A 13,461-nucleotide genomic window follows, 5' to 3' on the forward strand; every position below is an offset into this window, starting at 1 on the left:
AAGACTTCTCCCACAGCCCATATCCATTTGTGGAGTCATGATTTCTCTGGTGAAGGAAGGTCCTGATAGCAGAGAAGACTGAAGAAGAGAGAACAAAAATGTCCTTTGCTCTTCCTGGAGTATGTGGGATACTGTCTGCCCATACCATTGGAGCCAATGCAGGGAGGCTCTGTCCTGATGACATATGGGGTACTGGTGGTACTGTCTGTGGTTGAGGATCCCAACGGGTAATCTTTTTCAGTACTCTTTTTCAGGCTTCTGTTTTTTGACTTAGGTAATATTGCTAGCGCTAGTGACTCCAGTGTGGGGCTGGTACCAACAGAGCCCGTCTCTAAAGATCCTTTTATTCATGGCTCTTAGGCTTAGAATGTTCTGAGTCCATGGGGGCTGGGAACAAAGACTTAGTCAATCTGGACAGGGTCAGATCTGTCCTCTTCGATGTAGACTTAAATGGGGATCTGCTCTTATGTGTGGGAGAGTTCCCTGCCTTTCCAAAGAGATCTGACGGAGGGTGTGTGAATGTGGATTCCCTCACTCCTAAGTCACACCTTGTATTAGGAGGGGTGCTCCTCACTGATTCATGATGCTATATGGGCAGGGGTCCCCTGGGTTGGGTCTGACTGGGCCTTCAATAGCCTTCTCCATGATGTGCTTTTTAAGCCAGAATTTCCATGCCTGACAGGTGAGGCTAGGGAGAAGCAACAAATACTGCACCTGGCAGAGATGTGTACTTCCTAGAAGCAGTCTAGGCAGAATTGGTGGTTGTCACTCATTGAGAAGGAGTGTGGACAGGAGAGACTGTTTTCAAAGCTCAGTGCTCTGGGCACAGTCCCATACCTGTAATGGGGTATGGGATGGTGAGGGATCTTTGGGATGAGGAATCTAACATACTTCACTGTAAACTATTAAAAACTATTTGCAAATCTATTCTAAAACAAAAACCTTTTAAATATTTGCAGATTGAAGACTAAGAGAAGCAGCTGCACTGGAGGTGCCGATTCAAGCCATGCGATAAGGAGAATGAACTGGAGAGGTGGTTGGTTCACCCCATGCCTTACACTCTCAGTTTGAAACATGAGGAGAACAGGATCAGACCTATGTACACTGCTTGCCAGAATTCTCTCACTCTGGGCACACGAAGTGCATGCATATCCACAACAGAATACACATAGGCACCAGCACCTGAAGTAGTATATATTTAACTGAAGATGAAAATTCATGCACAGAGCACATTTTGTAACACACATTTTGATCAGCGCATTTATAACATTAAAATGTCTGGTTATCACTGTGTCAATGGCCCTGTTCAGGCTGTGGGAGTGACGAAGAACAATCCGGATTGGAGCATGGCAGGAAAGCCTTTTAGAAAGGCTATTGCACTGTTCCCCTCAAAGCTGCTGCTCTCCACCTGGTCTTCTCCCCACCACAGCATTCAGAGTAGCTCTCGGAAGCAAGTGGAAATAAAGATGGACACTTGTTTTCCTGTTCAGGAGAGGCCATCTGATTTCTTCTCTTTCCCTTCTTGTGATGTGGAAGAGGACAGGGCAAAATTGGGAAGCCAGCCTATCTTCATTCAGAAATAAAGTACCTCTAAGTACCTTTCCCAGACCTGAGGAAGAACTCTGTGTAGCTTGAAAGCTTGTCTCTCTCACCAACAGAAGTTGGTCCAATAAAAAAAAGGTTACCTCATCCACCTTCTTTCTCTACTCTCCTGGGACCGACATGACTACAACACCACTGCACTCAGAAAAAAAGCCAGTAACAGGCATCTTTTCTGATTTGTAACTGCATCTTTACTTTTAATGGTTCTGGCTCCAACTGGGACACAGAAGAGGTGGTGACTCCAAAGGGAGTATTAGCACCATTTTAAGTGCCCCAGCCTATTTAAGGATTTCACCAAGTGCCAAAGGTGGTAAGTTTCTGCCTTAACGCCCCGAAATTAGTGTGGAACTAGCAATATTCTGTAACATTGCATGTAAAATTAAGTATGGGGATTCTAAATTTTGATTGATGGTGTAATTCTTTGAATTAATATGAAACATCTAAATCTACACACAGTTCAACAAGCAAATTCAAATATACAATTTTTATGAAAAGCTAAGCAAACTCACTCTGTGATTGTGAAAAAATCCATAAGTTCAGATGTTGAAGCCTTGTTCCAATATGTAAACAAAGCATCTAGAAAATGAAGGATTTAAAAAATAAAGTAGTTAACAACAATACTAATAAGAATGTTTTGTGCCACTGGCTCTCAACTTTGAGGTTATGATAATTCATGAAGGCCAGAAAAGGGTTTTCTGGGAGCAGACAATTGTCACAATTTTCTATAGAATTTAAAATTTCCTTTGAACCCCATCTTGTGATTTCAAAGATAGTCTTTCGAATGAATATTGCTGCATTAAATGTTTATTGAATATATAGCATACTATTGAATTAATTTGTACAGGAGTAGTTATTATGTGTGTGTAAAATAAAGTATGCAGACAATAGTTTATTGTGCAATTCTAAGAAAAATAGAAGACCTTTGAATAATTGAAAAAAACATGCATTTGCAGGTTTCCTATAAAGTGTTTTACACTATGTAGTTTACTTATATATTTTGAAATATAAATATATATTTAAGTCAGAGTCAGAGTTTAAGGCCAGAGGAAATCACTAAAAGAATATTTTTGTTTTGTTTTATTTTTTGTAATTACTGCATGTAAAATTATATTCAAATAATTATATGAAGTATTCCATGTAAAGCATGTAGTAAATATTAAACATATCATTAACATTTCTATTCTCATCCCTGACATTGTGATAAGTGAGACTATACAATGTATGAAACTTTCAAATCACAGTGTACATATTTTTACCATTACATAAATCAAATTTGAAATTAATTATCGAAGTATGTGCTGAAAGTAAGTACCTACCTTTGCTATATTTGGCAGAGAGAACTGATAAAAATTAAATTTGCATACTACAGTTCTCAGTCCTTTTGACTTAATCAAACAAAAGAAATCTGAGACGTATGGTCATAGAGGAAACCATGTGGGAAGTTTGGGAGTTGCAGGCAGAAAAATGTTCTGCACCCTTGTTTTATGTCTCTCAGATTTTAAAGAGAGCGCCCATTTATATTATAAACTATACTTCAGCCACCTGTTATGCATTTCTTAATGTTGAGTCACTATTTTAAAACTCTGAATTAATGTTAGTTTTACATAATCTTTGAAAGTTACATGGTGACTCTGATTTCTGATAACTGTACTGGCCAGCTCATTAATATTTTACATTATAAATATATTTAAAGTTTCTATTGTTCCAAAATACTTTCATGGAGAGCTCAACAAAATTGTTTGAACAAATACTTTATTCGCTAAAAAATGCAGTTTTGGGTTCACCAAAACTATTTGCAAATTCAGGGCAAATAGTTCCAACTGAAATGTAACCTCCCCCCTCCAAAAAAAAAAGCTCCATTTTGTTTTAAAATTTAACTAGATTTATTTAAAACAAACAAACAAATGGGTAAAAAATACCCGAAGAGAAAAACAAAAATATTTGACCTGAAACAAATTTTTTTTTTCTTCAGATTTTTCAGTTTGGCCACTGACCTGAAAAATCAACTATTCACTCAGCTCTACTGAGATAGCCACATCACGGAAATATCTGATTGCCTCAAACTTTAATGGATTTACCCTCAGAATATGCCTGTGAAGTAGGGAAGTACAATTTTTCCCATTTTACAGATAGCAACCGAGGCATAAAGAAACTAAGTGACTTGCCCAAGGTCACACAGGAAATCTATGGCACAGTAGGGAACTGAACTCAGGTCTCACAAATCCTATTTTAGAGCTCCAAACACTGGACCATTCTTCGTCTCCAATACCCAATAAAAAGTCATACATTGATGTATGCAGTGACAAATATTTGTTTACTGAGACCTTCAACTAACCATATGCTATTGAAGGGAATAATTAGTACTTGCGAACTACAAGTTTTCAAGTGGGACTTAATTTTATCACTCAAGTACAACAAGAAGAAATGTAAAACCATTAACTCACACATGAAAGGCTTAACAAGATATCACAGGCATTATTGAAAATAGTTTGAAAGACTGTAGATCTATAAATCAAACCCTCCATCTCGTAAACTCACAAAATTAAATGGAATCACTGTTTACCTACCATCAGACATGCTTTTTAAAATATGAAGGAAACACATGAGCAGACTTTTGATTTCTGTTTGGTCGAATTTGTCACTTCGAACTACAGAACTTCCGAAAGTGCCACAGTGCTGGTTCTGAGAATAAATAGGAGTACATTTGAGTGAAACATTTTCTTAAACCGTTATAACTTAACAATATTGAATTGCCTTGTTAACTCCTATGAAAAGAAGGGGATCTCAGAATGGAGTAATTAGCTGGATAAGAGCTGACACGGGAGCAGCCTCAGTTAGTCAGAGCACTTGTCCCATGGAGAGAGCCTTCAAAAAGCTCTGTTGCTCTCTGAAGACTTTGTATAAACGTCTCTTAGATGGAGCACCTTTGATGAGTGCTCCTCAACACAGGCAGCAGAAATGCTGACCGATGACAGACACTGTTTCAGCATGTGAGTCATGTGAACCCTAAACTCTTGGGAATCTGCCATCAGAGAATCCAAAATAGAGCTGTGGAAAGCAAAATTACTGTGCTGGATATGTATCTGAGACCAAATTAAATATCCAACAGGCATGGAGTAAACTAAAATAACTAAAGTGGAACTGAATGTGGAACTAGATACTGTATAATGCTAACTATGGGAAAAACAAAGATTCTGACATCACTGCTGAAGCAGTAGAAAAGGAACTGGGATGAAGCTGAGGCCATGGCTCCATGTAACCGTAATCTGAATCCAGGAAGCATGCATCTAAAATTAGCAGTCACTGGTTTTCTAGCAAGCTCAGATTCGATGCTGCAGGAACATACACTTCCTGCAAGCAGGGTTCTTTATAGGCAATTTTCAATGGAGAATAAAAAACTGCTCTGGCTTTTTATTAATGAAATCCTTATATAAGTGGTGAAAAATTCAAGGATGCCAAGTGATCTACTGAAAAGAAAGTTAGAAAATCAGTGGATAATTGATAGGACTAAATATTATTCTGGGGAAACATTAACAGCAGCCACATCAAGCAAAACACCTAAAGAACCTGAACTGGTAGACTAGGCGGGGATTTTCAAAGGAGTTTAAGAGTCAGGTACCCAAATCCCATTGAAATCCCATGTCTGCCACTTAACTCCCCTAAATTCCTTTGAAAATTCTAGTCCAAAGATCAACTAATTAGCAGAACACCGCAAATTAAGACATTAACAAACATTAACTAAATGTTGGGTGACAGTTTTGCCATTTAGCAGCAGAATACACCTACAGAACATGTTTTCAGTTAAGGAATTTTCTTACTTAGTCCAAATATATATTTTCCCCTCAGTCATATATCTTGGAAAAAAGGAAAACAAAATAATGTTTAGTCTACTTAAAATAGGCACACCATAGGCTAAGGCCCCCATCCTGCCAACACTTATACCCATGCTTAAATTTAAGCATGTGAGTAGCTCCATTGACTTCAGTGGGTCTACTTGTGTGTTTAAAGTGAAGCACATGCATATGCATTTGCAAGATTGGGACCTACGTGCCATTTTAATGAAACTTTTTTAGTTGTTTTGGTATTTGATCCATCATATTTACAGCAGGTATAAAATGCTACAAAGCTGTGGCAAAACTCTACTGACCACACTCTTCACCCAGAGTCTTAACTATATCAAGTACAAAAAACAAAATACTTCTTGTAACTGAAGAGAGAGCGCAAAATGCAACATTTTCTCTGGTAAAGCTGGAATTGTCAGAAGTGAAAAGTCCACTGTAACACGGCTGTTCTTTGCTAAGTGGGAATTTTCTTCTTCATCTTCACTAAAACGCATAGCATGAGCAGAATGCCTTCTGTGAAGTTTCTCCCTCTGCCACACAAAGGTGTGTTAGGATCAAGTGGAAAAAAGTTAACATATGTTGTGAAACGCACAACAAGGTCTAAAAAAATTAAGTGTTAACATCAGCTAAAATCAGACATGAATGAATACCTCACAGTTACGGCAGTTTTTTGGTTTGTAATTGGCTTAAAGTAAAATGATTTAAAACACTCAGACCAATCTAGCAGTGTCCTCCACTTGGCACAGGTGGGAGTCTTAACAATTTAATTATATCTGTTCTAAACAGATTTAGTTAAATGGTGCACAAATGGTATGAAGATTAGCCCTTACTCACTTTTGAAAATCCCACTCTAGGTGATTTGGGATCATTCCTACTGAAAATCAGTGGGACTTTTACTCCTATGTTGCACTTAAGTGCTTTTGAAAATCCCACCCTAAATTTTCTGTTCTGCTTTATTGAATGCAAAACTTAAGATGTTTCTTTTAGTAGATCAGAGTGCCCTTATCCAGCACAGAAAACAGTAATAACTATTTTCTAAAAATGTTTCTTTTAATAAAAACATCTGTTCACATATTCTATAAATTATTTTGACGATGTATGCAATGCAAAATAGCTAGTCCACATGGTAACTACTTTTTATTTTGCAATTAACGATTTCATGTATCGTAACACTGTCAAATGAAGTTATTTCATGTTTTTATCAGTGCTGACATTCAGAATGCAATTCAGCTCCTAATGGAGTTAGTGCAAGAAGACTTCTATTGACTCCAATGGGAGCTGGATTGATTTCTTACTATGTAGTAGACGGTTTCCTAATGACATTGAATTACATTTGTTAACGTGAAGACTTAATTATTTTTTACCTTGTCAAGAGAATTGTTCTTGTCACTGTGTCTTTCTGGGAAGCTGTTTCCTGAATCTGTACTTATAAGAGAGCCTCTTGAGTCAGCATGTCTTACACAATTAACATTTGGAGTCGATGAGGTATATGGGGAAGCTAAATAAAAAAATGAAAGACACATATATGAGAGAGAAAACACTATAGAGATTACTAATGGAGAACTATTTTCAAAGTTCAGTGCAAATTTTTAAAAAGTTAAGTCTGTCTTCTTTCAGTAAAATTGATAAAATCTTAATTGCAATGCATTTAAAAAAGAGCCTTGTCACTAAAAGCTGCGTAGTGTAATCAAGCTCTAGAGGTGTGTATACCCATGTGTCTGAGCCTGGAATCATTTAGCCAGCAGCATCTGTTAAAGGCTGCACATTTGGCCTGCATACCCTCCTGCCCCGCAGCCCATGGCATAAAGGATGGAGTACCCCAAATGCCACTCAGTTCCTTCACCAATACTGAAATCCAGTAGGAGGACTCTATACCAGTGTGGAAGAAGAGCCATAGTGCAATCCATGTGGACAAAGGTATCTTAAAGAACTGCAGTTACTGTGAGGTAAGTAATCTTTCTTCTTTGAGCATTTCTCCACACAGACTATCTACGAGTGGATGACAAGAGTCCTATCTAAATGATGACTGCAAGACAGCCCTGCCAAACTGAGCATCTGATCGAGAAGCTGTGTTAGTAAAATGTATAAGTAGAATGCCATGTAGGTGCTCTACAGAGTTCCAAGACAGGAGCACCTCTAACACATCCCAAGAGATGTTGCTTGAGCCCTGCGGAGTGCACCCTAATTGAAAAGGGAACGGGAAACTTTTTCACAGTATAAGAAACCTAAACACAGAAATTTTGGATGTGATCTAAGCATAAAACTCTGTCCCTATAGACAATCACATACGGAGACCCAGCCATCAAAACTTGTGGGCTTGTCTTCACGTACAGCACTACAGGGGCGTAGTTGCACTGCTGTTGCTCGTAAGTGAAGATGCTCCTGTGCCAATGGGAAAGCTAAGTTAATCCACCTCTCCAAAAGGGAGGAGCTATGTCAACGGGAGATGCTCCCCTGTGGACATAGCGCTGTCTACATGGGGGGTTAGCCCAGTATATCTATGTCACTCGGGGGTGTGGATTTTTCACACCCCTGAGTGATGCAGTTATACTGACATAGATGTGTAGTGTAGAGCTGGTCTGCAACTCCATCAGACTACATGCTGAAGTGACAGCCACTAAAAATTCTGCCTTAATAGAAAAGTGTTACAAAGAACATGTTAAAGGTTGGAAAGAAGGCTCCATTAAAGACATTAATACCATATTCAACACAAGAAAGGAAAGGAATCTTTAACCAGTGTTAACAAATGAACCAGCCCCTTTAAGAACTTGGAAATTGTAGAGTTAATAGTTGAGAAAAAAACAAAAACAAAAAACCCCCTGAATAGCCACTTAACTGAGCAATAAAAAAACCTATAAACAGCTGCTAAATGCACTTTAACAGAACTGAGAAACCACAATGTTTCAAGGATAATAGATTGTCTAAAATAGTTGAGACAGAAGAGTTCTCTGACTAGATCATATTGAAAAATGCCTCCACTTACATATAGATATATACACACACACCTGTCTTGTAGAGGCTTTCCTAACAGGAATGAAGACTTGAATAGCCAATGAGCAGTACTTCTCAAGCAGAGTCAGCTAGCCTCCATGCTGTCAAGTGCAGAGTTTTTGGGTCTGAGTCCAGCACTAGTCTCTGATATTAAAAAAGGATATTTGGAAAGATGGGGAACCAAAGACGGACAAACTGAAAGGTGAATTAGATTGGGAAACCAAAACTGATGGGCCCAAGTCGGAGCTTGTCCTGAGCCTTACCCTGACAAACTTTTCTGAGAATTAACAGGATGAGGAGAAAAGAGAAAGGCAAAACATGCTGTATGATCCCACAGAATCAGATCTGCATCTGCAAGAGACTTTGGACTCATTCCTCCTAGTGAGCAATGTATGGAATACTTCTTATCATATGTAGCAAATATGTCCATTGAGGGAACTTCCCAATCCTGCAACATTGGATTCAAAATGGAGTCTTTTAGCTCCCATTCATTGGAGATGGAGTCTTTCCTGCTCAGATAATCTGTCCTAAATTGTCCTGTACACCTGGTAGACAAAGCGCCAACAGGTTGATATGATGACTACACCATTCCACAAGAGAATTGATTACCAATAGAGGCGAAGATCTTGCAACCGTCAAATGTTTATATAATACATTGCTGTCTTACTATCTGTTAGGATCTGAAGAGTGGTGTTCTGGAGCATGGACAGACATGTTTTGCAAGGTAGAAGAATGGCTCTCAACTCCAATATGTTTAAGTGCAATTCCTCCTGGGACCATACGCTGTGGGCCTGAAATTTGCCTAGGTGTAAAATCCATCATTGCTTGGATGCATCCTTGAGAGTAGTGTGATGGAGAAGCTGAAAGAAAAAACTCACTGGCACACACAAAGGTGAGTCCATCCACCAATGAAGAGATGCCAGCACCTTCGGAAGTATCACTACAGGAAGGCATAGTTTGTATCTGACTGGGTGATAAACTGGTCTTAACCACCCCTGAAGGGGGCAAAGGTGCAGTCTTGCATACAAAGTCACAACATCAACACTTCTGGGAGAAGGAATCAGGGCAGATCTGTATTAGATTTCTTTTGTCAAACTGAGATGTTGATAAAGCTAAAATTTATAATAAATATCTTCCAAGCTGGCAGAAGGTGGATCAATACAAATGTTTTCAGGGGCAGCAAACTTTGATAGTCTGGGACCAAGTGAACAGAGAGATTTTTCAATCCCTGAGTTAAATTAGAAAAAGTATTGTTAAACCACATAAAGGATATCTGTAAGAACAGCCACTTCAGGAAGACCAAGTTTATACTAGATTGTGGGGAATCTTGAGGTACGATGTTACTAAGGGAAGTATCAAGAACAGACGCCCTGCCTCCGGACCCCCACCCCTGCACCCAGACCACCCTACCACTGAGCTCCATGCACTCAAACCCTTACCATTACGAGCCCCACCCCCCTGCACCACCCTGAGCCCCCACATCAAGACCCCCATGCTACTGATCCCCAATTATCTGCACCCAGACCCCCAAGGGGGCTCCAGATGCAGAGCTTGAGGGTCAATGGGGTGGGGCTTGGTGGGGGTGTCTGAGTATAGGAAGTCTGGATGCATGGGGGTTGGGCAGATGGGGGAGCAGTTCCCTGTATAGTGACCCCTTCCCGCCGCAGCTGAGGAGCAATGGGGACAGGAAGCAGGGGAGGATGCTGAGCTGCCTGCAGCTGGGGGAGGTTTCTGGGGGTGGGTGTGACACAGCCCTAGCCACTCCTTGCAGAGGAAGAGGAAGTCCTGTCCTGTCCTCTCCTGCCTCCAGCCCAGCTGGGACAAGCAGCTGATCCCGGCTCAGAGTAGGAGCTACTGGCTGGGGTCTACCTCTCCGCCAGCTGGTGCATGACTGGTGCATGACTGTTCTTGCAGCTTCCCTTTGCTTCCCTGTCAGAAAGTCATTTTTCTGCGGGGAAGCAAAGAAATCTACGGGGACATGAATTACAGTGGCGCAGAATTCCCTCAGTAGTAAATATTAGAGGCTCAACATCAAGCTATTCTGATGCAGAGGAAAGATAAGAAGTGCCACAGGAGGCTGAAGTGGCTGTTCAAGGAGTTTTTTTAGCTACCTAAAACTCAAAAGGGATACATAAAAGGAAATGGAAGGAGGGACATGTCATCACAGAGGTATACATGGGAATAGCAGCAGTATGTAGGGACAAAATCAGGAAAGCCAAGGCAAAGAATGAGTTATAGCTGGCAAAAGATGTTAGAGACAACAGGAAGGGGTTCTTCAAATGTGTCAAACTAAAAAGAAAGATCAAGGACAGTGTGGGTCTGCTGCTCATTGGAGAGAGTGAGCTAGTAACGGAAGATGATAGGAAGGTAGAGCTGCTCAATGCCTACTTTGCTTCAGTCTTCTCACAAAAAATAACACGTGACCAGAGGACTACTGAAATTACCCCAGGCAATAAAGGGGAAGGGATGCAGATCGCGATAAGTAAAGAACATGTGAGAGATCTTCTGACTAATTTAAATGAATTCAAATCAATGGGGCTGGATGCTACTCATCCAACGGTACTGAAGGAATTAGCTGAAGAAATCTCAGAGCCACTGAGATATGTACAAACTCATGGATGACAGGAGAAGTCCCAGAAGTCTGGAGGTCTAATGTAGTGCCCATCTTTTAAAAGGGGGAAAAGGAGAAGCCAGGGAACTACAGACCAGTGAGCCTGACTTTGATACCTGGGAAGCTACTACTCAATGTATAAAACATTAAATTTGCAAATACCTGGAAGATGAAGGAGTAATCACTAGCAGCCAGCATGGATTTACCAAGAATAAATAATTCCAAATCAGCTTGATTTCCTTCTTTGACAGGGTATCTCATTTGGTGGATAGGGGAATTGTGGTGGGCATAATATAACCTGGACTTCAGCAAGGCTTTTGACACAGTCCACATAACATTCTGAAAAGCAAGCTGGAGAAATGTGGGCTCGACAGAACTACCATTAAGTCGATACATAATTGGTTAAACAACCACAAACAAAGAGTAGCTATTAATGGAATGAGGTCGGATTGGAGGGATGTCTCAAGTGGGGTTCCACAGGGATCTGTTCTGGGTCTGGTGTTATTTCACTTCTTTATTAATGACCTGGATGTAGGTGTAGAGAGCATACTGATCAAGTCTGCAGATGACACAAAACTAGGGGGACTGCCAATACTTTGGAGGATAGACCTAAAATTCAGAGGGATCTTGATAAATTGGAGAACCGGGATATAGACAAAAACATGAAATTCAAGACAAATGTAAAGTGGTACGCTTAGGGAAGAAAAACCAAAGGAACAAATACAGAATGAGGGGAAACTGGCTTGGCAGCAGCACTGCTGAGATGGATCTGGGAGTTGTGATGGATCACAACCTCAACATGAGCCAGCAATGTGATGCTGTTGCAAGAAAAGCAACTGCAATTTTAGGTTGCATTAAGAGAGGCATAGCATGCAAGTCACAGGAGGTGATAGTACCACTTTACTTGGCGCTGGTTAGGCCTGAGCTGGAATACTGTGTCCAGTTGTGGTCAACAACGTATAGAAAGGATGTAGAGAAACTGGAAAGGATCCAGAGGCGAACAACAAAGACAATCAAAGGGATGGAATGCAAGCCATATGAGCAAAGACTGAAGGAACTGGGTATGTTAAGTTTGGAAAAGAGGAGATTAAGGGGGGATATGAGAGCAGTCTTCAGATATTTGAAAGGCTACCATAAAAAAGATGGATAAAAGTTGTTCTCTTCTGCCACAGAGGGCAAGGCAAGAGACAATGGGTTCAAACTGCAGCATAGCAGATTTAAATTTAATTTCTGGAAAAAATTCCTAACTGTAAGAACAGCAGGACAATGGAACAAACTCCCTCGGGAGGTTGTGGTAGCTTTTTCACTGAAAACTTCAAAGGAGGCTGTATAGCCGGATGGTTTAGACACAATAAATCCTGCATCCTGGCAGTGGGTTAGAATAGATGACCCTTGAGGTCCCTTTTAACCCTTTGATTCTATGATTCCCAAAATAATCTGAAACTAGCTGTGGGGAGCCAGGAAATACACCTATGGCACATAAAATGGGAAAACAATTGTGGAAGCAAACAAGTAGTAATTCATCTAAATGACTGTCTTCTATCATTATCTCCTGAAAGTGGGGATTTGGCACCCATCCCCAGGAAGGGACAAGACTCAGAGCTGCTTCCTCTTTTCTCCTCAGCAGCATAAAAAAGAGGCAGGCAAAACCTGATGGTTTAGGTGCTAAAAATTCCAAGTCCATTTAGGCAGAACTCACGCTTCCCACAGCTATCTGGCAGGTTTCAGGGTAGCAGCTGTGCTAGTCTGTATTTGCAAAAAGAAAAGGAGGACTTGTGGCACCTTAGAGACTAACAAATTTATTTGAGCATAAGCTTTCGTGAGCTACGGCTCATTTCATCGGATGCATTCAGTGGAAAATACAGTGGGGAGATTTATATACACAGAGAACAAGAAACAACGGGTGTTACCATACACACTGTAATGACAGTGATCAGGTAAGGTGAGCTATTACCAACAGGAGAGCAGGGGAAGGGGGGAGATGACCTTTTGTAGCGATAATCAAGATGGGCCATTTCCAGCAGTTGACAAGAACGTCTGAGGAACAGCGGGGGCGGGGGAAGGAATAAACATGGGGAAATAGTTTTACTTTGTTTAATGACCCATCCGCTCCCAGTCTTTATTCAAGCCTTCCTTGTGGCTGGACTTTACAAAAACTAGACAAGCCATTTACAACACACACTTTGCTTCTCTACAGAAGAAAAAGGATACTAAACTATCTATACTACTACATGCCACAAGGGGCCACAACTGTGGTTCTCTTAACCCACCCAGCAATATTGTTAATCTATCCAACTATACTCTTAGCTCAGCAGAAGAATCTGACCTATCTCGGGGCTGCTCCTTCTGCCCCTCCACCCCCATGAACATGATACAGTTCTGTGGTGACCTAGAATCCTATTTTCGATGTCTCCG

At 40.5% G+C, this 13,461-nt stretch overlaps 1 protein-coding gene across 22 annotated transcripts in view; it reads right to left on the minus strand.

Moving 5' to 3' along the window:
- DOCK9 (dedicator of cytokinesis 9) overlaps positions 1-13,461 on the minus strand; it is a 322,440-nt gene that overhangs the window by 84,385 nt on the left and 224,594 nt on the right. For all 22 annotated transcript variants that reach the window (XM_037896327.2, XM_037896254.2, XM_037896349.2 and 19 more), the window contains exons 34-36: positions 6,809-6,942; positions 4,170-4,284; positions 2,112-2,178 (exon numbers count right to left, since the gene is read on the minus strand). In XM_037896327.2, coding sequence (XP_037752255.1) covers positions 2,112-2,178; positions 4,170-4,284; positions 6,809-6,942 — 316 coding nt within the window. The remainder of the gene's footprint in view (positions 1-2,111; positions 2,179-4,169; positions 4,285-6,808; positions 6,943-13,461) is intronic.

The sequence above is a fragment of the Chelonia mydas genome, chromosome 1, assembly GCF_015237465.2.
Source record: "Chelonia mydas isolate rCheMyd1 chromosome 1, rCheMyd1.pri.v2, whole genome shotgun sequence".
Classification (NCBI taxonomy): domain Eukaryota; kingdom Metazoa; phylum Chordata; order Testudines; family Cheloniidae; genus Chelonia; species Chelonia mydas.